General features: G+C 42.6%; 1 protein-coding gene and 1 pseudogene across 5 annotated transcripts; one reads left to right on the top strand and one right to left on the bottom strand.

Moving 5' to 3' along the window:
* Nucleotides 1-1,118: 1,118 nt before the first annotated feature.
* On the bottom strand, nt 1,119-22,416 carry TMBIM7 (protein lifeguard 2). Of its 5 annotated transcripts, none has more exons than XM_020902192.2 (11): nt 22,196-22,416; nt 18,510-18,778; nt 14,882-14,960; nt 13,340-13,393; nt 12,604-12,694; nt 10,741-10,778; nt 10,564-10,651; nt 8,913-9,049; nt 6,454-6,501; nt 2,623-2,732; nt 1,570-1,658 (listed from the first exon to the last, which is right to left on the bottom strand). In XM_020902192.2, exons 2-10 carry the CDS (start codon nt 18,772-18,774, stop codon nt 2,663-2,665), a joined length of 870 nt encoding a protein of 289 aa, XP_020757851.2. In that variant the 5' UTR covers nt 18,775-18,778; nt 22,196-22,416; the 3' UTR covers nt 1,570-1,658; nt 2,623-2,662. The 5 variants fall into 5 exon arrangements, with proteins under 5 accessions (XP_020757850.2, XP_020757855.2, XP_020757854.2 ...); XM_020902194.2 differs by having other exon boundaries at nt 8,960-9,049; nt 22,196-22,412; XM_020902191.2 differs by lacking the exon at nt 2,623-2,732 and having other exon boundaries at nt 1,119-1,658; nt 8,960-9,049; nt 22,196-22,403.
* LOC110142805 (cytochrome b-c1 complex subunit 7 pseudogene) lies at nt 12,769-14,514 on the top strand (annotated as a pseudogene).
* Nucleotides 22,417-23,210: the final 794 nt, after the last annotated feature.

Raw genomic sequence — 23,210 nt, 5'->3', positions numbered from 1 at the left:
AATTGAGTCACCACTGAGTCACTACCAGGGGCTTCCCTGGTGGCTCAGATGGGAAAGAATCCGCCTGCAATGCAGGAGACCTGGGTTTGACCCCTGGGTTGGGAAGATCCCCTGCAGGAGGGCATGGCAACCCACTCCAGTATTCTTGCCTGGAAAACCCCCGTGGACACAAGAGCCTGGCTGTCCATGGGTTGCAACGAGTCAGACACGACTAAGCAACCACCAATCTAAATACAGTATAGTGACGGACTTCCATGTGATGGCACAACAGTAGAGTCAGAGTGGACTGTGTTGGGAGCATTGCTGAGGCAACAGACATGCCTAATGTGGTGTGGGGACAGCAGAAATGTCAGTGGGGAAATAAATTGACCAGGTGTCCCTATGATATGCACAAAGCTTGTCTTGATGCCAAAAGAATATGCAAACCTCAAGCTTCCCAGGGGAATTTGCTTTCTCTGTGGAGGTAGTTCCCATGACTTAGGCAGGTGTATGTGCACAGGGTGGTATTTGTTGAGACAATCCTACCCAGGAGCTTTACAGGGTCCTAGATTTTTTTTTTTTTGCTGGGTGGCTGTAAAGTCCCTTTCTCTGCTACTTGCTCACATTTCAAAGGTTACATCCATCTTCAGGAGTTTGCTGATAATAAGCGAGCACAAACACTAACGAAATTCTACCACAGGAGTGGAGATATGGCTAATTTGAAACAGGTAATCAAATTCAGGTAGGTGTGTGTGACTATAGTGCTTGTTACTTACGCCCATATGTCCTATCTGAGATCTGTATGTTCAGTTAAATCTAGAAAGAAAGCTCCATGATAAATCTAGAGAGACTAGAAGATGTCATCTGATTTCCCCATCCTATCCCCCGCACAGTCCATCCGTGCTAGAAATGGCCCCCGCTTATCTTCCTGCCAGACACTGGAGTAGTTCAGACCTCAGAGGTTGGCCTGGGAGCAAACAGAGATTTGTTTCAGACAGAAACAAAGAGATCTCTCAAGATAGAATTTACTTCTCCAGTCTGACTTGAATCCAAGAGAAAGGCAGAATTCTTTGGTTCACCTCACTCTCAAGTCAGATGGCAAAATATTCCCACCAAATATTCACATCAAGAGAAGAGAATGTAGTAAATACAGGTTTCTGTAATCAGTTTTATTCATGTAGATAGGGACACTGTTTACAGTTTTAAGTAGTACCTGGAAAACTTCAACAAAGTAATGAGCATCTTACAAATGTTTGTAAGTATGTAGTTATGTATTCATCTTTTAAACTTATAAAAATCAGAAAATGTTCACCAGAAAGTTTTATAACGTAACAGTGGAACTAAAAATATATATATATAACAGCTATAGCTACCGTCTACCAAATGCTTGCTTTCATTTGACAAGAAAAAAAGTATTTTTAAAATTATTTTATAAAATAGAGGGGCTTATGGAGTGGTAACTTCTGCAGTCTTCACAGCCGTCCCTCCTTCCCTCTCTTCAGCATGAGCCAGCCTTGCCCATGTGACTACCGTCCCATTCCAATCAGTTGCAAAATAAAAAGGAAAAGGTTGATTATGTCCATGTAGATGTTCAGGGCAGCAAAAACATACTCTTCAGGGTCCAGGTTAGAATGATGGTGGCGCCCTCCCACCATCAGCTGCACATCCATCACCAAGTACTTAAAGAAAAGAAAGAAGAATTAGCTACTTAGACTGTGCATTTTGATCAAAGAAGTGTCCTGAGATTACCTGGAAAGTATTTTACCATCAGTAAATATATCACTAACAGTAAATGTGTAGCTAGAGATGTTATTCCCACAGCCTCAATCATTCACAGTCTCCCCAGGTTGGTGCTCTGTCTGTTAAAGCAAGTGCTTCACTCCTGAAGCCAGTGGGACCAAATCTGAGAGCCCTCCTTTCCTTCCAAGTCCAGAAAGTCCAGAAACCTCTGTGCCTCTGGTCAGTGACGTGACCAGGTGGGCTGATTGGACACAGAGAGAAACTACAAAATGCCCTGCGTTTGTGACTTTCCAGCATGTTCTCACTGAAAACAAAGGAGGAAGAGACAGATGGTTCCCTGGTACTGACATTGCCCACAGCAGCAGTTCTGGACTCTCCTTTGGGTGATAGCATTTTTCAAAGCTTGACATGGGCGATGGCTTTGTGATGATGTCAGTATTTCCAAAATAGAATGAGGAGAAGATTTATGTATGGTTAAATAACCCCCAATTAGACGTTTTAGCTCAGCTGTGGTAGGTAAAATCACAAGCTTCTTAAACATCAAGAAGAAAGTCGGAGAGCCTCTCACCCTTGGCGTTTGTTGCAAAGTCAGCAAATGTGGGCAGCGCAAGCGCATGAGAGGGAGGGAAGGCACACAAGCGGCTGCCCGGGCCTTTACATCCAGACTTCGGGCTCAGAGTCCAGCACTGTGAGGCGGCAGGGCAACCTTAGCACTACAGGGAGTTCCTGGGGTTTTAAAGATTCTTGAAAACAATCCATTTTAGAACAGCATCCACTACAGTGAAACCCATCGCAAGTAGTTCAGGTTATCAGCTCTTCCTGGGTCCTGGCTCCCACTCAGGCTTCTAAGAATGAACAGGGGAGGAGGAAAAAAGAACAGGAGGAAGAGGAAGAATCGGGCACCTTCTAGGTAGCCTCTTCTCCGTTCATGATAGACATCATCTCATATAAAGTGGGAACGACTTAGCTGAAGCAGGTGAGATGAACCGAGCCTCCAAGAAGGGAAGATCACTCTGTGGCAAGTGGTAGAGAAGGCAGTCAAACCCGAGGCTGGGGGTTGCCAAGGCAGCTCCCTCACCTGGACCACTGAGTCCCATCCCACTTATCTTCCCCCTCCCAATGTCTGATGCCAGCAACTCTGTGCAGAAAAAACTAGAATGAACCAACCACTCTAGTTTGCCCAGGGACTTCATGTGTCTTCAGTAACCCCTCCATCCCAGGCAAACCAGGACAGTTGGTCATCCTTAGAAAAAGGCCTCCAGCAGCTGAGCTTCCAGCCTGCCCCTCGCCTCCATCTGTCACCCCGGGGTCCTAACTTCTATAGAAAAGTGCTTTTCTTTCTCTCTCCCCTCCAAGAACTGCTGACTCTATCTTATTTCTTCTTCTGAGAGAGATAATGACTCCTGATCATTTCATGCATTGGTAGTGAGGAGTGCAGAGTGCACCTCCCTGGTGAGGGTATGTGTTTGAAGGCAGACAGGGAAGTGGGAGAATAAAGTGAGCCAGGATCAAGCTGTCTGCCCCTGGGCTCCAGGGAAAGAGGACTCAGGACATCATGCCAGAGACAGCCAGCTCAAAGGGAAGCCCTGGTCAAGATTTGGAGCCCCAGGAACATTTAGGGGTTCAATGAACAATCATAATAAGGTTGTAGGATACACAGTTACTATACAACAGTCAATTGATTTCCTATATGCCAGCAATGAATAAGTGAAACTGGAGATTAAAAACACAAAAACATTTCCACTAGCATACAAAACAAATTAAATACTTAGATATAAATCTAACAAAATATGGATAAGAACTGTATGAGGAAAACAATAAAGCTCTGATGAATGAGATTAGGGAAGAAATAAATGGAGAGACATTCCATGTTCATGGATAGTCTCAATATTGTCACATATCAGTTGTTCCCAACTTCATCTATAGATTCAACACAACCCCAATCAAAACCCTAGCAAGTTATTTTGTGGATATTGACAGACCGCTGCTAAAATTGATATGGAGAGACAAAAGACACAGAACAACCAACATAATACTGGAGGAGAAGAACAAAGTTGGGAGGACTGATGCTACCAGACAACAACATTTACTATAAAGTTTTAATCAAGATAGAATGGTCTTAGCAAAAAGACTTAACAAATACATAGATCAGCAGAACAGAATAAAGAGCAAAGGCAATACTAGTCTCTTCAACAGATGGTGCTGAAACAACTGGGCATCCACATGCCAAAAAAAAAAAAAGGATCTAGATACAGATCTTAAACCTTTCACAAAATAGCTCATAACAGGGACTTCCCTGGCAGTCTGATGGTTAAGACTCTGTGCTTCCACTGCAGGAGGTGCAGACTCAATCCCTGCTCAAGATCCTGCATACCACGCACCATGGTCAAAAAATTAAATAAATAAAATTTTAAAATAATGAATAATAGACTTATATGTAAAACATATAACTCCTAGAATATAACATAGGAGAGAATCTAGATGACCTGTGGTATGGTGATGGTTTCTTAGATATGACACTAAAAGTATTATCTATTAAAGAAGTAATGGATAAATTAGACTTCATTAAAATTAATATAATATTTTCTGCTCTGTGAAAGACAATGTGAAGAGAATGATAATACAAGCTACAAACTGAGAGAAATTATTTGCAAGAGAAATATAAAGGACTGGTACCCTAAATATACAAAGAACTCTTAAAACTCAACAGTAAGAAAACAAACAACTTGATTACAAGATGGGCCAAAGAACTTAATAGCTGCTGCTGCTGCTGCTAAGTCACTTCAGTCGTGGCCGACTCTGTGCGACCCCACAGACGGCAGCCCACCAGGCTCCCCCGTCCCTGGGATTCTCCAGGCAAGAACACTGGAGTGGGTTGCCATTTCCTTCTCCAATGCATGAAAGTGAAAGTGAAGTTGTGTCTGACTCTTTGCGACCCCATGGACCGCAGTCTACCAGGCTCTTCCATCCAAGGGATTTTCCAGGCAAGAGTACTGGATTGGGGTGCCATCGCCTTCTCCAAAAGAACTTAATAGACACCTCACCAAAGAAGTTATATAGGTGGCAAATAAGCATATGAAAAGGTGCTCTACATCTTATTGTCAACAGGAAAATGCAAATTAAAATAATAATAAGATACTACTATGCACCTATTAGAATGGCCAAAATCTGAAACACTGATAACCTCACATGCTGGTGAGGACATGGAGCAACAGGAACTCTCATATACTGCTAGTGGAGAATGCAAATATTACAACCACTTTGGAATACTGTCTTACAGAACTGAACATACTCTTACTGTATGATCCAGTAAATGTGCTCCTTGGAATCTTCCCAGAGGAGCTGAAATCATCTGTCCACACAAAAACCTGCACATGGATGTTTGTAGCAACTTTATTCTTAATTGCCAAAATTTGAGAACAAATAAGATCCCCCTCAGTAGATGAATGAATAAATTACTTGCGGTAAATCCAGATGGTGGAATATTATTCAACATTAAAAAGAGATGAGCTACCAAGCCATGAGAAGACATGGAGGAATTTTAAGTGCACATGCTAAGTAAAAGAAGCCAATCTGAAAAGGCTTCATGCTGTATGATTCCTACTGTATGACATTCTGGAAAAGGCAAAACTTGGAAACAGTAAGATAATCTGATTAGTGGTTGCCAGGGGTTGGGGATGGGGAAGGGATCAATTTGGAGCAGCAAAGAGGATTTTTAGAGCAGTGAAAATACTCTGTATGGTATTACAGTGATGGGTACGTATCATTTGTCCAAACCCGTAGAATGTAGAACACCAAAGAGTGAACCCTAATGTAGGTGACTGTGATATATCAATGTAGGTTTGTAGTAAATGTTACACTTTGGTGGCAGATATTGACATTGCGGATGGTGATGCCGGCATGGAGGCTGGGAAATCTCTGTATCTTCCTTTCAGTTTTCAGTTCAGTTCAGTCACTCAGTCATGTCCGACTCTTTGCGACCCCATGAACCGCAGCACACCAGGCCTCCCTGTCCATCACCAACTCCCAGAGTCCACCCAAACCCATATCCATTGTGTCGGTGATACCATCCAACCATCTCATGCTCTGTCGTCCCCTTCTCCTCCTGCCCTCAATCTTTCCCAGCATCAGGGTCTTTTCAAATGAGTCAGCTCTCTGCATCAGGTGGCCAAAGTATTGGTGTTTCAGCTTCAACATCAGTCCCTCCAATGAACACCTAGGACTGATCTCCTTTAGGATGGACTGGTTGGATCTCCTTGCAATCCAAGGGACTCTCAAGAGTCTTCTCCAACACCACACTTCAAAAGCATCAATTCTTTGGCACTCAGCTTTCTTCATAGTCCAACTCTCACATCCATACATGACCACTGGAAAAACCACAGCCTTGACTAGACGGACCTTGGTTGGCAAACTAATGTCTCTGCTTTTTAATATGCTGTCTAGGTTGATCATAACTTTCCTTCCAAGGAGCAAGTGTCCTTTAATTTCATGGCTGCAATCACCATCCGCAGTGATTTTCAGTTTTACTGTGAACCTAAAGCTACTCTAAGAAGAATTGTCTTTATAAAAAGTGAAAAGGAGAAGGAAGAGGATGAGAAGAAAGAAGGAGCAAGTCAGTGGGAGGGCTTTCCAGTGAATTACTGACTCCACTTGACTCCAGGACTAGGGGAGGTCTTAAGGCCCTGTCAATGCACATTCATATTCTTTATCAAAGAAAGGGAGAAATGGACTTACGAGTGAGAAGAGCACAGTTCCAAGTCCAGCATACAATAGATGCAACCACTGCAGAAAGAAGGATACAACGTATGTTAAGAGCAAGATTGGGAACAACACAGGGGTCACTTAGGTCACTGCTGTTAGATAAGATGCTTAGAAAGTCACAACTGTGGGGAAATTAATTTTTTTTTTAACATAGTCAGTCGACAGTATCAACTCAATTCCATTCAGCAAGCAAGTGAAAACTAGCCTTTATGTATATCAAGTAAGGGTCATCTAGCAAGTATACATCTCATGCATAGTACGGCAAATGGGATATACTGAGTATGTTTCCTTTTTTGCCCCATCCACACAGCTCTTCTAGAAAAAATGCCCTCCCCTCAGCTCAGGGAATAGTGTGACCCTCACACAGCCTTGCTAGAGCTGATTGACAAGAGGTGGGAGATGCCACTCTGACAGCAGTGAATCTCTTGACTGACCAGGAACCTCTTACATGACCAGGATCAAAGAGATCCTCTGGGGCAGGTAGAAACCAGTTGTCATGATAGAGGGATCCAGGCAGCCATTGTGTGATTAGTTAGTGCTGGAATAGTTAGTGCTTCACAAGCAGAGATGACCAAGAAGGGGAGGTGGGGTTTCCATTTCTGTGAAGTCTGGCTCCCCTTCCCAGCTAGGAGCTCCATGAGAGTCTCTGGGCCTTTGCCTTGAGCCAGTCTGAGTGGTATATGTTCCTTGCCACCAAAATAGCCCTGATCAGCATATCTGACAAATGGATCTAAATGCTTCAGAAAAGAATAAGGAAGTGGTGTACATCATCTGAGAAACACGATGGCATTCACTCCTCAGGGTGAGAGAGCTAGTCTAGGAGAGATGGGGAACACTCTGCTAACCAGAGAAGGTTCTTGAGGAAAAAGAGAAAGCAGGTGCCAGCAATACACTGTGAGGCACAGTGTTTCCAGACTGAGCCGGGGTGAGAAGACAGCTGACAGCTGTAGTCTCCAGGATTCAGAGGTGCCAGGGCCCAGCAGGCATGCATACGTAGGACACAGTTCTGTCAGTCTTCCATTTAATCATATGTGTAAGATTATATATTATTGGTATTTATGACAGGAAATTTAGAATGGAAACTAGGGTTCACGTATCGAGTAGGAAACACCGTTTCTTAACTGCGCCTGAGTGGCATGGTAAAGATGTCAGGAACCCACCCACCACATGAATATGCGTATTATTACTACAGTATCTGTGCCACCATCAGTAACAATAAATGGAGAACTGTGGCCTTTAAAGACATACCTATGATGTCTTTGAGTTTATCTCCAAAATCCAGGCAAAAATACTGATTCTATGTCTGAAGTCCATTTAGCAATGCCACTTGTTGCCACAGAAATTCTTTAATTCAGCAGCAGGACCAAGTTGGCCTCAGGGCTTTAGACAGATGGTCACAAGCCCCAGGCCGGTTCTTTGTGAGCCTGGCTTCCAGTAGGGTCTCCATACAGGGGCCACTCCAGGCCCCTGCCAGACTTGGGGCCAGACCTTCTCATTCTGCCTGGCCACTTGCACATTGGACTCAGTCCACGGACCGTGTGCGTGGTGGAAAGGGTGTGACCACCCGATCACACAGACCTCGCTCTAACCCCACTCCTACCATCTACTCCCTGGGTGCAGTGTGGAGTGTGAATTCTTTAATTTCTCTGAGCCTGTTTTCTATAAGATTAGATGAGATGTACTTGTCAGGAATGTTGTTACAGTTAACTTTGATGCCTTTGTGAAAAACATGTAGGCCTATGTATGATATCTAGTAAGAAGGCAATGAATATATTAAAGAAAAAAAAAGAATGGAAGGAAGAAAGCTGGAATTGGAAAACGAGGAGCTTCCTCTAGGCTGCTGCTGTCAGAAGAGCAAGCCCATCCGGGCTTGCCCTTCTGCACCCTCGTTCCTTCAGGCAGACAGCACCATGTAGGGAAGCTGGAATCTGATCTGCCCTGTGGGTTGGTCACCTCCATGATCCTCTCAGGGGAGGACAGCTGTTGTCCTGGGTTGGAGCTCAGTCTTCACACCCAGACCTGTCAGTGGTCCCCCCACCACACTGGTGTGGCAGGCGACCTCGGAGACCCCCAGCTATGGGGAGGGTCGTGTAATTGACCAGGGCCCTGGTGGCCATGCGGTGAGACCCACCGCAGTTTCCTTCCCGGGTCATGCTTTACCCTGTCAGTCACTGGTAGGGGAGCAGCAGAGCCTTCCCGGGAGACCCAGGCCCCCCTGATGGCCTTGCCAGAGCTTCCTTAGACGGCACCACATCCGGCAAGCTCCCCTCTTACTCCCCCCTCCTCCGCCTGGGCTCACGTGAGCTGCCATGTTTCGACAGCTCTTGTCACCCCCACGCTATTCTGTCACAGACATTTCTCCCACCAGTGTCCCTGCAAGTTTCACCCATCTGCTGTCTGCTTCTGGACTATCCACACAACCAGCACTTCACCTGATATTCTGCCAGTCCTCTGGGGTTTTCAAGGAGGTCCCACTTACATATGATCGAATGAAGATTAAGAGAATTCCATAGATGATAAGTACGAAGAGTAAGACAAACAGCGTTCCATTTAGCAAAGTGAAATCCCACTGAGGAAACATAAAAAACACAAAAACAATTCAATTATCATCCATAGGGATTTCAGGGTGTTTAGAGATGTATCTCATACCCCCTAGACAGAAACTGGCCCATTTGCTAACAATGTACCCTGGCTAATCCCGAGAACCATGGAAATCCATTAGCCCTACACACTGAAAAATGCTATATAAAAGGTATTGCATTTCTTCAAGAGAGAGAAAAGGTAAGGTATGGATGAAACGACAGAAGCCACAAATTTGCAATTTTTGAAACTAGGTAATTGGCACATGGGGGTTCATTAAAATATTCTGTTTGTGTGTATCTTTATAAAATTTTCCCTAATAAAAAATGTACAGTGAATAAGTAGGATGTAAATCTGTAAGTATAGTATCATCATAATCATTCATGTTTTTAAAAGCATGTGCATAGAATACACTAATGGCATTCAGTAGACAAAGGTATTAACTGGGTACCTTTTTCACATCTGTATGTATCAATTTTAGTGTATACATTTCAGTAGAAATATATATACTAAGCTTTCAAAAATTAATGATCCTTTTGTAAACCTAAAATTTATTAATGTGCTTTTATGAATCAATAACCAAATCAGCTTAGAGAAGATTAGCATTTTTAAAAGAAAGAGAAATATGCATCTTCTGACCTGAAAAAAATTGGATTAGGAAGCAAAAGAAGATCCTCGAATCCAATGTGTTTTCCTGCAAACATGTTTTCCTAATTCATCTATCTCCCTTATGTCACTCCCTGCCTTCAGCACACCAAGAGAATAAAGTACCAGGTCACCGAGCCTGGTTCTCGGGCCAGAAGCATCGGCAGCACCTGGGAAGTGAACGTTACTGAGCCCCAGCCCAGACCTTGTCTTCACACAGGCATGGCTCTCAGCAGTCTACGTTTCACTAGCTCTCCAGGTGACTATGATGTCTGCCAAGAAAATTCATCTAGAGCTGTGCTTTTAATATACATGGCTAATAAGCACTGGAAATAGAGCTACTTCAAACTGAGATGGCTGCAAGTAGAAAATACTGGATTTGAATTTTAGTTTAAAAAAAAGAATGTAAAATGACTACTTTTGTTATACTGATTATATGTTGAAATAATAACCCTTCATATATATTGGGTTAAATGAAATATATCATTAATTTTACCTGTTTCCTTTTACTTAAAATTTTTTCTGATGCAGACCATCTGTTTAAGTCTTTATTGAATTTTGTTCCAGTATTGCTTCTGCTTTATGTTTTCTCTTTTGGCTGTGAGGCATGTGAGATCCCAGCTCCCTGAGCAGAGATTGAACCCACACCCCCTGCACGGGAAGGGGAAGTCTTAACCCCTGGGCCTCCAGGGAAGTCCCTCTTACTTTTTCAGCACGGTCACTAGGACGAGTGCTCGGTGGAGGTGAGGCCCACAGGAAGCAGCCAGCCAGGGGGAGGAGGAAGCAGAATGGGTCAGAGGGGCCGAGGAAGACAGTCACACACTGCCCATGACAGAAAGCTGCTTCACAAATACGTACTTTTGTTTGAAGAGCAAATAGACTGAGTGATAGCGTCACCAGAGCAGTCGCTCCTGTTGCCCATAACACTTCCTCGGCGTTATAGAAACTAAAACCAGAGACTGTGGTTATTGCTCACATAACACTAGAAGAACAGCACACACACACAAATGAAAAGAATCGGTATCAGAGACTTACACTGACACGGTTCCTAGCAGCAAACCTTGAAGAACTGTCTAAAAACAAAATTCACAATGAATCAGAAGCCCAAGGCGCCAAATCCAGAAGAGCTGGTTGAGGTGTGTGTGTTCTGGAAGGTTAGAGGGAACTAGCAGGAATATGCATGATCTTAGCGCACAAAGCTATAGGCTATGCCATATGGAAATAATGGAAATAAACATTTTCTTAATGTTCTCCCAAAGACTGACAAGAAAAAAAATTCTCATATGAGTAAAAAGTTCTTAGAATACAATAGTAACTTTCAATTCAACTTGCATATTCAGTGAGTTAAACATGTATTAATTAGGAATGTAGGAACCAAGGTATAAGCTTTATCTGTAGACCGTACTGTCATTAATCAAGTGGGACCATCCACACAAATCTTGACATTTTATCAGAGCAGGATGTGCTATTTCTATTAACGCCACAGCAACTGTTTCAGTACTGACCTTTCCCACAGCGCTTGGATGAGAACAAAATGCTTCAACCCTCAGATGTGGGATGGGGATCGAGACCTCAATACCTGGGGGTGGGGCTGCAGGACACTTAGCTACAGGGCATGTGGCTGCACTGGCAGGTGCCAGTCCTCAGCTCTGAAGTGGGCTGCATCGGGGCAGTATGGGTGCTGTGTAGGGGTCAGAGGGTTCCCTTGGTCCAAATGAGCCAGAGACGGGGTGCTGTGGGAGAGACAGGGGAGTGAGAACCAGAAGGCAGCCAAGCCGGAGGATGAGACCAAGAAGGCGGTGATGGTGTGCCTGGGCCCACAGTCGGGCTCCAGGACTGACTGGCAGGCCCCTGAGAACTGCGGTCAGCAGTGCTGCAGGGCCTGAGGACATTCTCAGCTGGCCAGATGCTCTGTCTTCTCCAGTGACACGAGGAAGCTATTCTTCCCAACATGTAATGCACATTAGACAGTGCAAGATCCTCAGACTTTCAGGATGCAAGATGCAAGATTCTCAGAGTGCTGAGAAAGAAACTCACTGTTGCCCATGTGTCCTTGCTCATGTTGACCACCAGGAGGCGCAGGTCCAAATCTAGGCTGATCAAACTCAAACGCTTGGGACTAGGCATTTTGTGCACTAATCTCACCTCTGGCTTCATTTTCCTTTCCTTATTTTTCCTTCCATCAGATTTCCCCACCAACTTATCTTCTTACAATTTGTGTATTTTTATAAGCTACCTCAACACCGATGTGGAACCAGGTGAAAAGCAAATGAATTGGTGAGTAAATCTCATTGGAAGGGCGGTCAGCAGTTCGTGGGAGCAACTGCATAGAATCTGACTTTCTAACTCATTGAACCACAGTGAGATTTCCTCTGGGTTTTCCTAAGAGGAGCAAATGCTTATTGTCAGTGAGTTCACTGCCTCCAGGAAGCAAGAGTGTTGGCCCAACTGGTAACAGAACAGATTCAATTACAACATAGTCAGGAGACGTTGAAATAGAAGTAAAATAAATTTTACAGAGAAAGTTACATTTCTTGCACACAATTTGTGAACTAAATGTGGAACTCACTCTCCGTAACAAAATGAGTTTGTTGTGCCTGACAGAGGACAGTTGGGTTAACTGTCTTGGGAGACTCGGGAACAGGCCTCTCAGAGGCAAGTTTGCTGGCCCAACGGAGTAGCCAAAGGTCCCCAAATTCTCTAGCTTGTTAAAAGGGTGTGGATTCCCCCTCATATGTAAGTTGACTTCAAAATTCATCCAAGAGAACGTCTCACAAATAATTTCTATCTTCTTATTCCATAGGAAGATTTTTCCACAAAAAAAAGAATGAACTTAATAATGAGATGAAAATATATTTCAGAGGTGAATGACAACGGATGCTAAAGAGGTTTACTTACAAATAATCCCAGGAGAATGTAATTCGCAGGCACCTGGCGGCGGAGTTTCCCACAGCAGGCAAGTATAATAAATACAACGAAAAAGGCTGGCCTGGGCATAATTTAAAACCATGTGTTATTTGCTTCCAGGGCTTATATCATGTGATATATTACAGGTAGATAGATATAGAGACATTTGATCTGATGATAAGTATTATAAAGAAAAATAAAGATTATTATTTTTACCTCTTTTTTTTTTGGCTTTTAAAACTAACTTTTCCCATTGCCATCCATACACAGTTTGTGGGTTCTTCAAAACTTTGAAATAATTATCGATTCACAGGAAATTGCAAAGGATCAGAGGCCCTGTGTACCCTTTCCCCAGTTTGCCCCCATTTTACATATTTAAAGTAGAATACCCAAACCAGTATGTGACATTGGTACAGCGTGTATATATGTAATGCTATGGCATAGACCTGTGACACAAATATGTGTGCAGATCCATGTAACCAGCAGCACAATCAAGGTGTGGAACTACCTCATCATTAAACTATTGTACCATCCCTTTATAGTAACTCACACACATATACACATGCACTCATAAAGCCCTAACTCCCAGCAACCACTAATTTGCTTGTTTTTCATCTCTATAATTTTGTCATTACAAGAAAATGTTACCTTTACCTAATTTTTAATAAAGAACATCAACTGATAGCTAGTAGAAAGATCACCTTTTATTTAATCCAGTAATACTTACAAGAGTGAGTAATTGAACCAGGGATGCTTGATCACCCAAGATCGTAAAGCGTCCCTGGTTAAAAAAAAAAAATGATATTGTCTTACACTATAAGTAGTTTATTTTGCTAACTAGTATAATATTTAAGTATAAATTAAACAATCTCATGAGAAGAAAGGGGGAAAATCCTAAGTAGTTGACAATGACAGATGAGAAAGGAAACAGTGAAATATATAACTGTTAAACTGTAAGATAAACTGTATCTCACTTCTTAAAATAGGGTCATAAAAAGTACAGTCATAAGTAGCAAGTGAAATTTGGATAAATGCAAATATCCCAGTGAAGATTTTTATTTAGAAATATTGAGATATATATATAAACAAAAGTAATAAAATTTTCATATATTTGTCTAAAATATAGATTTTCAAAGGATGAGTTTAAGCAGTGATGGATCATATACTTCCTGAAATAATTTCTGCATTTAAGAGATCTAGCCTTCAAGGCCTTCACAATCTCACCTTTTTTCCTTTACTCGATTTTGTCTGTGGAAATAACTCAGGGAAAATAAAAAAGAAAATAGTACCCAAAATAAGAGTAAGGGAAAAGTTTTTGGCTTAGGAAGTTAAACTCCGGACCCAGGAGGCAACGCTTCTGTGTCAGGTCAACATGGCAGGCCGGCCAGCTGTTTCATCATCAAGCAGGTGGCTGGAGGGTATTCGAAAATGGTATTACAATGCTGCTGGGTTCAATAAACTGGGCTTCATGCGAGATGACACAATACATGAAAATGACGATGTGAAAGAAGCCGTAGAAGGCTTCCTGAGAACCTTTATAAACGACAGAGCGGTTCGCATTAAGAGAGCACTGGACCTCAGTATGAGGCAGCAGATCCTGCCTAAAGAGCAGTGGACAAAATATGAGGAGGATAAATTCTACCTTGGACTGTATCTGAAAGAGGTTATTTGGAAAGAAAAGAGAGAGAAGAATGGGCAAAGAAATAATTTAGTAGTCTAAATCTGTGGATACAGCTGTTCTCAAGTATTTTTATGAAGTTGGTTAAACCTAAAATGTACGATGTAGAACTATTTGGGCTGTAAATGTATTACTTTAAATAAATATCATAATTATTATTGGGAAAAAAAAATAAAGTGAAACTCTAGAAGTCTACTAACACTTTGTTCTAGGAGTTGCCTCAGAAAAACAAAGCAATAGAAATGATATATCCTATGAATGATTGGGCTTCTCAGGTGGCCCAGTAGAAAAGAACCCGCCTATCAATGCAGGATACACAAGAGATGCAGGTTCGGTCCCTGGGTTGGGAAGATCCCTTGGAGAAGGAAATGGAAACCCACTCCAGTATTCTTGCCTGGAGAATCCCATGGATGGAGGAGCCTGGTGGGCTACAGTCCATGGGGTCGCAGTCAGATGCAACTGAGCACAGACACATATGAATGATTAAGGAAAAATAGATAATTTTTTAATGATCAAAATTCAGTCAAGCTAAATAGTGAGAATTAATGTGGGCAACTTAATAGGTCATCTCCATCAGTAATGAAGACCTACCAGAAAACAAACAGGCTGATGATTGCCCCAGTGATCAGAAGCTGAATGGACAGGAGGAAGAACACTTTTACGATGAAAGCTGAGGAGAAAAAAACTTATTTTTATGATACAATATTCAAAAGTAAAAGTATAAATGTAACTGCCTTTTTTTGACACTTAGTGAAATAAGTTTTTCCTCTGATTTTCTTGAGGACAGGAAAGGGAATGCAAGTTTAGAGTTGGCCAATGGTGTGCCAACTAAGTTTCAGCTTCAACATCATTCCTTCCAATGAACACCCAGGACTGATCTCCTTTAGGATGGACTGGTTGGATCTCTTTGCTGTCCAAGGGACTTTCGAGAGTCCTCTCCAACACCACAGTTCAAAAGTTCAATTCTTTGGCACTCAGCTTTATAGTCCAACTCTCACAGCCATACATGACTACTGGAAAAACCATAGCCTTTACTGGACAGACCTTTGTTGGCAAAGTAATGTCTCTGCTTTTAATATGCTGTCTAGATTGGTCCTTCTTTCCTTCCAAGGCATAAGTATCTTTTAATTTCATGGCTGCAGTCACCATCTGCAGTGATTTTGGAGTCAAAAAAAAAAAAATCAGCCACTGTTTCCACTGTTTCCCCATCTATTTCCCATGAAGTGGTGGGACTGGATGCCATGATCTTAGTTTTCTGAATGTTGAGCTTTAAGCCAACTTTTTAACTCTCTTTCACTTTCACCAAGAGGCTCTTTAGTTCTTCTTCACTTTCTGCCATAAGGGTGGTGTCATCTGCATATCTGAAGTTATTGATATTTCTCCCAGCAATCTTGATTCCAGCTTGTGCTTCATCCAGTCCAGCGTTTCTCATGATGTGCTCTGCATATAAGTTAAATAAGCAGGGTGGTAATATACAGCCTTGATGTACTCCTTTTCCTATTAGGAACCAGTGTGTTGTTCCATGTCCAGTTCTAACTGTTGCTTCCTGACCTGCATACAGATTGCTCAAGAGGCAGATCAGGTGGTGTGGTATTCCCATCTCTTGAAGAATCTTCCACAGTTTATTGTGACCCACAATCAAAGGCTTTGGCATAGTCAATAAAGCAGAAATAAATGTTTTTCTAGAACTCTCTTGCTTTTTTGATGATCTAGCAGATGTTGGCAATTTTATCTCTGGTTCCTCTGCCTTTCTAAAACCAGCTTGAACATCTGGAAGTTCACAGTTCATGTATTGCTGGCTTTGCAAATTTTGAGCAACTTTGCTAGTGTGTGAGATAAGTGCAATTGTGCAGTAGTTTGAGCATTCTTTGGCATTGCCTTTCTTTGGGATTGGAATGACAGTTGACCTTTTCCAGTCCTGTGGCCACTGCTGAGTTTTCCAAATTTGCTGGCATATTGAGTGCAGCACTTTCACAGCATCATCTTTCAGGATTTGAAGTAGCTCAACTGGAATTCCATCACCTCCACTAGCTTTGTTCGTAGTGATGCTAAGGCCCACTTGACTTCACATTCCAGGATGTCTGGCTCTAGGTAAGTGATCACATCATTGTGATTATCTGGGTCATGAAGATCTTTTTTGTGCAGTCTTCTGTGTATTCTTGCCACCTCTTCTTAGTATCTTCTGCTTCTGTTAGGTCCATACCATTTCTGTATTTTATTGAGCCCATCTTTGCATGAAATGTTCCCTTGGTATCTCTAATTTTCTTCAAGAGATCTCTAGTCTTTCCCATTCTATTGTTTTCCTCTATTTATTTGCATTGATCACTGAGGAAGGCTTTCTTATCTCTCCTTGCTATTCTTTGGAACTCTGCATTCAAATGGGAATATCTTTCCTTTTCTCCTTTGCCTTTCACTTCTCTTGTTTTCACAGCTATTTGTAAGGCCTCCTCAGACAGACATTTTGCTTTTTTGCATTTCTTTTTCTTGGGGATGACCTTGATCCCTGTCTTCTGTACAACTGCATGAACCTCTGTCCATGTTCATCAGGCACTCTGCCTATCTGACCTAGTCCTTAAATCTGTTTCTCACTTCCACTGTATAATCATAAGGGTTTTGATCTAGGTCATACCTGAATGGTCTAGTGGTTTTCCCTACTTTCTTTAAGTCTGAATTTGGCAATAAGGAGTTCATGATCTGAGCCACAGTCAGCTCCCAGTCTTGTTTTTGCTGACTGTATAGAGCTTCTCCATCTTTGGCTACAAAGAATATAATCAGACTGATTTCGGTGCCGACCATCTAGTGATGTCCATGTGTAGCATCTTCTCTTTTGTTGTTGGAAGAGGGTGTTTGCTATGACCAGTGCGTTCTGTTGGCAACACTCTATTAGCCTTTGCCCTGCTTCATTCTGTACTCCATGGCCAAATTTGCCTGTTACTCCAGGTGTTTCTGGACTTCCTACTTTTGCATTCCAGGCCTCTATAATGAAAAGGACATCTTTTTGGGGTGTTAGTTCTAAAAGGTCTTGTAGGTCTTCATAGAACCATTCACCTTCAGCTTCTTCAGCATTACTGGTTGGGGCATAGACTTGGATTACCGTGATATTGAATGGTTTGCCTTGGAAATGAACCGAGATCATTCTGGGTTTTTTTGAGATTGCATCCAAGTTCTACATTTCAGACTCTTTTGTTGACTATGGTGGCTACTCCATTTCTTCTAAGGGATTCCTGCCCACAGTAGTAGATATAATGGTCATCTGAGTTAAATTCACCCATTCCAGCCCATTTTAGTTCACTGATTCCTAAAATGTCAACATGCAGTCTTGCCATCTCCTGTTTGACCACTTCCAATTTGCCTTAATTCATGGACCTAACATTCCAGGTTCCTAGGCAATATTGCTGTTTATAGCATCGGACCTTGCTTTTATCACCAGTCACATCTACAACTGGGTGTTGTTTTTGCTTTGGCTGCGCCTCTTCATTCTTTCTGGAGTTATTTCTCCACTGATCTCCAGTAGCATATTGGGCACCTACCAACCTGGAGTTCCTCTTTCAGTGTCCTATCTTTTTGCCTTTTCATACTGTTCATGGGGTTCTTAAGGCAAGAATACTGAAGTGGTTTGCCAGTCACTTCTCCAGTGGACCGCACTTTGTCAGAACTCTCCACCATGACCCGTCTGTCTTGGGTGGCCCTACATGGCATGGCTTAGTTTCATTGAGTTAGAAGTTAGAAGAAGGTCTAAGCGTGGCATATTGTTTCCTGAGGACCTACAGCATTTGCCTGAATTGCTTAACTTCCAACTTCATATTTCATGAAAGAAAAAAATTCTCATTTATTTAAGCCATAGTTTTTTGGACTTCTGTTACAGCTGAATGTATTTCTGATACAGAATTAATATGTAGGGCTCTGATTTAGTGTTCTTTAAAACTAAAGCCAGTATCATGGTATCACTTTGCGTGTTTAAGTGAAGACATTCTGTGTTCAATGAGTCATTCACATTTCTTAAGAAAACCACAATTTACTCACCATAATATGTCTATCATGAATTTATGAATGCCCCGGAAGACTTGGGGAGCCGTCTGTTCTTACGTATGTCATGTTTCTTGGTAAAGCATCATGGGAAAAACTAAAGGCAAATTTAAATCCTACAACCCACCCTGTGGAAATATTTTAAGAAAACTTTTGCTGTTCTCTTCCAAAAAGGCCATTGCTTCATTCTTACCTCTGCGGACAGCTGTTTCTGAAAATGTGCCCGGGCTGACGTCGTCTGTCGTAGTCTCTGGTGAAATCTGCACCACATAGGTATCTGCTCGCTTACCAGCCTTTGAGTGTGGATTTCCATGAGCTTGCTGTGGCCCCTCAGTGGAAGGTGCAGTTCCATAGGACCGAGCAGTCTTGCCCCCAGGATAAGAATCTGAAGCTTTCCGAACCAGATGTTGATGATCTCCAGAGCTAAAGTCTATTGGTTCACTGACCTCCACGTCCATTTTCCTGGATAGGGAACACTGTTAGTCAGGTCCTTATGAGTGTATCACTACAACCTTAGCAACTTCATAATAGCAGACGATGTTTTTTCTTTATTTTAACTCCCTTGGCTCTGTACTTTCCAAGTCATTGCTCCACACATACTGGTTGAATAAATGATGAAAAATAGTTTTAATATGAGAACAATAGATTAAAATAACTTGATTTCTATTATGAGAGTAATATGTTTATAGATTTATTCTGCAATGAGTGAATTAACTCCCTCTTACTTAGAGTTGCCCTTGTCACCTTTGCCCTTAAAGAGCTTACATTTTGGGAGAGAAGATAATCAAATAAGCAATCATATAAAAGGCAATAGAAGTAGGGCCAGAAACATGGAGGATATTATGAGAGTAACAAAGTGTGGAAGGAGATGCAGGGAGTAGAAGAGGCTGTCAGAAGCCTCCAGAGAAAGTGAGGTTTAAGGCAAGGTGAGGAGATGAGAAGGAGTCAGAAAGGTAAGAGGTAGGGGAAGGTTTTCCGAGGCAGAGGAGTCTGTCTGGACCAGGACTGGAGGAAGCAGAGAGGCAGGTTCCAGAAACTGAAAGAAGTGCATGTGGATGGAGTTAGGGAGTTGGAAGGGGAAAGCAGCGTGAGGTTAGAAACAGGAGAGCAGAGGAGGCAGGTTGCTGTGGGGCTGGCTAGTCAAATTCATCCTGAAGGCCATGGTTGAGTAGTGCTCCCCCAAAGCAACCCACTCCAGTATTCTTGCCTGGAAAATCCCAGGAACAGAGGAGCCTGGCGGGCTATAGTCCATAGGGTCACAAAGAATCAGGCACAACTTAGCAACTGGGCACGCACGCACACAGGTGTCCACGTCCTAACCCCTGAACCTGTGAACCTGTTACTTCGTGTGGCAAAAGAAACACTGCAGACGTGACTAAGTCAGGGAGTATGAGGTGGGACTCTCTGGGTGGACCCAGTTGATTTACAAGGGTCCTCATCACCATACTTAAAAGAGGAAGGAGGGTCAGAGTCAGGAAGGAGACGTGATGAGGGCAGCGCAGGTCGGAGGGATCAGCGACTGTCTAGGAAGATGGAGGAAGGGGCCGTGAGCTAAGAAATGCAGGAGGCCTGTGGGAGTTGGAACGGGTAAGGAAATGTAATTTGTAGGAATGTATCTTGATTTTAACCTAGTGAAACTTATTTCTGACCTCTGACTTCCAGCACTCTAAGATAACAAGTTTTTGTGTTGTTTTAAGGTGTTACATTTGTCCTAATTTGTTACCGCAGCAATAAGTAATTAATACAATGGGGAAATCGCTGAAGGTTTTCCAGCAGGAGGGCGTGGGGATCTGACTAGAAAGGTTACAGGAGGCACAGTGTGGAGAGCGGACCAGAGGAAGCAAAAGTGGAAGCAGAGACCAGAAATCCAGTAGGAGACTCTGGTGGGCTCTGCCACAGCGCTTCTCAACAGAACAGAGTTCTCAGAAAACCAGTACCAAGCAGATCATTTATGGCAAAGCCAAAGGCCCCCATTCACCTCTTGGGAACATGCAGACTCAGGCAGGCTCCTGCTAGTGGGCCCCTGCCCCACAAAGAACCATGGAGATGTCTGAGGAGATGAATGAGCTGGGGAGGGCTCGGGCAAACCATGGACCAGGTGGGACTGGCATCTGAAGAAAGTGAACAAGATACCATGCCCCTGGGGAGGCAGACTCTGTCGTATACAGTTATCCCTTCTTCTCAAATTATTCTCTAAATTTTACAAAACTTATTGAAATTTTTTTCAGTACTTCAAAACATAACTCTAAAGCTCACCAGAAAGAGTAAATGTATGAGAATAATCAAGACAAAAATTGAAAGAGGATTTTCGGTAAGAGGGAAAATGGAATCAAAATATAATAAAGTTAAATAATTAAAAGTGTAGTGTTCACAGGGCAACAGATAACTAGATCAACAGGATGGAAGAGATTCAAGAAATAGAATTATATATGTAAGAATTTAATATTTGGTAAAGGTGGTATTTCCATTGTCTTGTGGTATTAGAACAACTAGCTATGCTTGGAAAACAAAGTTTAATAGCTTTGTTTTATTTCACATCTTTTACAGTAATTCATTGCAGATGAATGAAAGATTATAATAATAAGTATTATAGCCAAATAAGAAGATATCAATGAAATTTGTATAAGCCTTTGTGAGAATGATACCATGAAAAAAATGCTTGACAGATCTGGGGTAGAGGAACACTTTAAATATCATCATAAAAAGATATCAACAAATCTGAAATGAAAAATTCTGAAAATAAAATTTGCAATATTTACTATAATGTAAAAAGAACTTTTTAACATGGAAAAGATGAGCAAGTCAATAGAAAGATGAGAAAGGAACATAAGTACAGGAAATTTATACATTCATACAGGAAATTCATACAGGAAATTTAAATGGTCAATCAACTTAGGAGACCACACCTTACAAATAGTCAAAGAAAAGAAATACAATCGTGAAATGCTTTTTTTGTTTGTTTAACATAAAGACTGGCAAAAACTAAAAAGAGAATTCTCAGAGTTGCAAGGATGTGGAGAAATGGATAAGCCAGGGCCACATTATGACTGGTAAGGGCCCTATACACATTTGCCTTCCTGCGTCCTACCTCCGTAATAAACTATGAAGGAGTATATTTTAAGGGTTTCATTAGTATAAAAAATAATATCCAGGCTGGATTCACTGTATATTATATATTCATTGTTACTGTATTAATTTTTCTCCTGATTTTAAAAGAAATTCTAAAAGTTTTCATAACCCCCAAAACTATTGTGGGCCCTCAGCAATGCATCTTCTGTGTCCAGTGACTAAATCAGCCCTAACATAATTTCACAGGAGTTGGCAGGTGTGCAGACTTTTGTGGGTGAGTAATTTGGCAACATCAATCACAATTCAAAATGTGTGCCACTTTAGACACAACAGTTATATTTTTAGGAATTTCCCTCATAAAAATATCCACACAAACAGGCAACAATACGTGTGTAAGGAAGTTCATTATATCAGTCATTTTAACTCCAAAAAATTTAAAACAGGCTAAATATCCAACATCAGAGGAATGGGTTATCACTAACACAGCAGAATTGAGGGATATGCTGAATTGTATGAATTTTTATAATGAAAACAAAAAGTTTTTATTAAAAAGATAGTTACATTTCCTCAGGTAAATAAAATATTTCTCTTTTTGATAAAATCCGAACTCCTCTGAGGAACACAGTCTTCACATACAGCTGAGAAGGGTTAAAAGATGTTCAAACAACCAAGTTGGTTTTGTTCCCCAGACATCCCGCAAATCGGAAGGCAGAGAGGCAGCAAGATTCGAAGAGCTCTCAAGACCAAAACCAAAGGAAGAAGAGTCAAAGACAGCTGAGATTGCCTTATAAAACTACAGCCGTGGGCTACCTGAATCGCAAAATGTGGCCTTCACCCAGTCCTCAGAGAGCTGTGTTGGCTGCTAAGCCAGCAGTCACTCGAAGGACAGGTCGGCACAGGCGCGGGTACTGAGAAGCGAAGTTCTGAGTGGCAGTTAGGGGAGTGACAGTTGGAGGATGGGGTGGGCCGGGACCCCCGCTGCCCGGGAGAGGGGGTCTGAGTCTGGTCCCTCTGCTGGGCCCTTGGTGGCCGCTCATGGCCAAGGCACTCGGTGCTGAGTCTCAGGGAGGCCTGTTCCGCCATCTCCAAGCCAATTCCGTGTCAAGGAGGGTCCCAAGGCCTTAGCAGAGGCAACCGGAGGACAAGGTATCCTCACCACATCATCACCATTTCCCAAACAGGAGGAGGAGGCTTAGGAAGCTCCACCAGGGATCCCGCATGGTTATTTCAGATAAGGAAGACGTGTTTGTGATCCAGCCAGTGCTGGATGGTGGGCGATGACGTTAATAGGCAACTTGAGTGCCCACTGTGGTGCAGGGGGATGCCTGCTCAGGCTGCAGGCCAGGGAGGAGCCAGGCAGGGAGGCCCGATGCAGGCTGGTTGGTGAGAGAAGTCAGGTGATGAGCTGGGGCAGTGAGGAGGGGAATGGGGCAGGCACTGTTCATTCAGCCGAGGAAAGGCTGACTGATCTATGAACCCACACACACTAGACTGCTAACTGATGCCTACCTACTGAGGCTTCCCTGGTGGTTCGGTGGTGAAGAACCCGCCTGCCAATGCAGGAGACGTGGGTTCAATCCCTGGGTCAGGAAGGCCCCCTGGAGGAGGAGATGGCAACCCACTCTGGTATTCTTGCCTGGGAAGTCTCACGGACAGAGGAGCCTGGTGGGCTGCAGTCCGTGAGGTCGCAAAGCATCGGACGTGACTCAGTGATTAAACAACAACAACAAACAATGCAAGATGTGGGGAGGTAGAAGAAACACAGAGAGGAAAACGGCAAACTTCCTTTCCTCAACGTGCTCCTAGTGTAGCGGGAGAGACGAGG

Source organism: Odocoileus virginianus, chromosome 1, assembly GCF_023699985.2.
Source record: "Odocoileus virginianus isolate 20LAN1187 ecotype Illinois chromosome 1, Ovbor_1.2, whole genome shotgun sequence".
In the NCBI taxonomy this organism is placed as follows: Eukaryota; Metazoa; Chordata; class Mammalia; order Artiodactyla; family Cervidae; genus Odocoileus; species Odocoileus virginianus.
The sequence above is the reverse complement of the archived record's forward strand: the minus strand, read 5'-3'. Positions and strand labels throughout refer to the sequence as shown.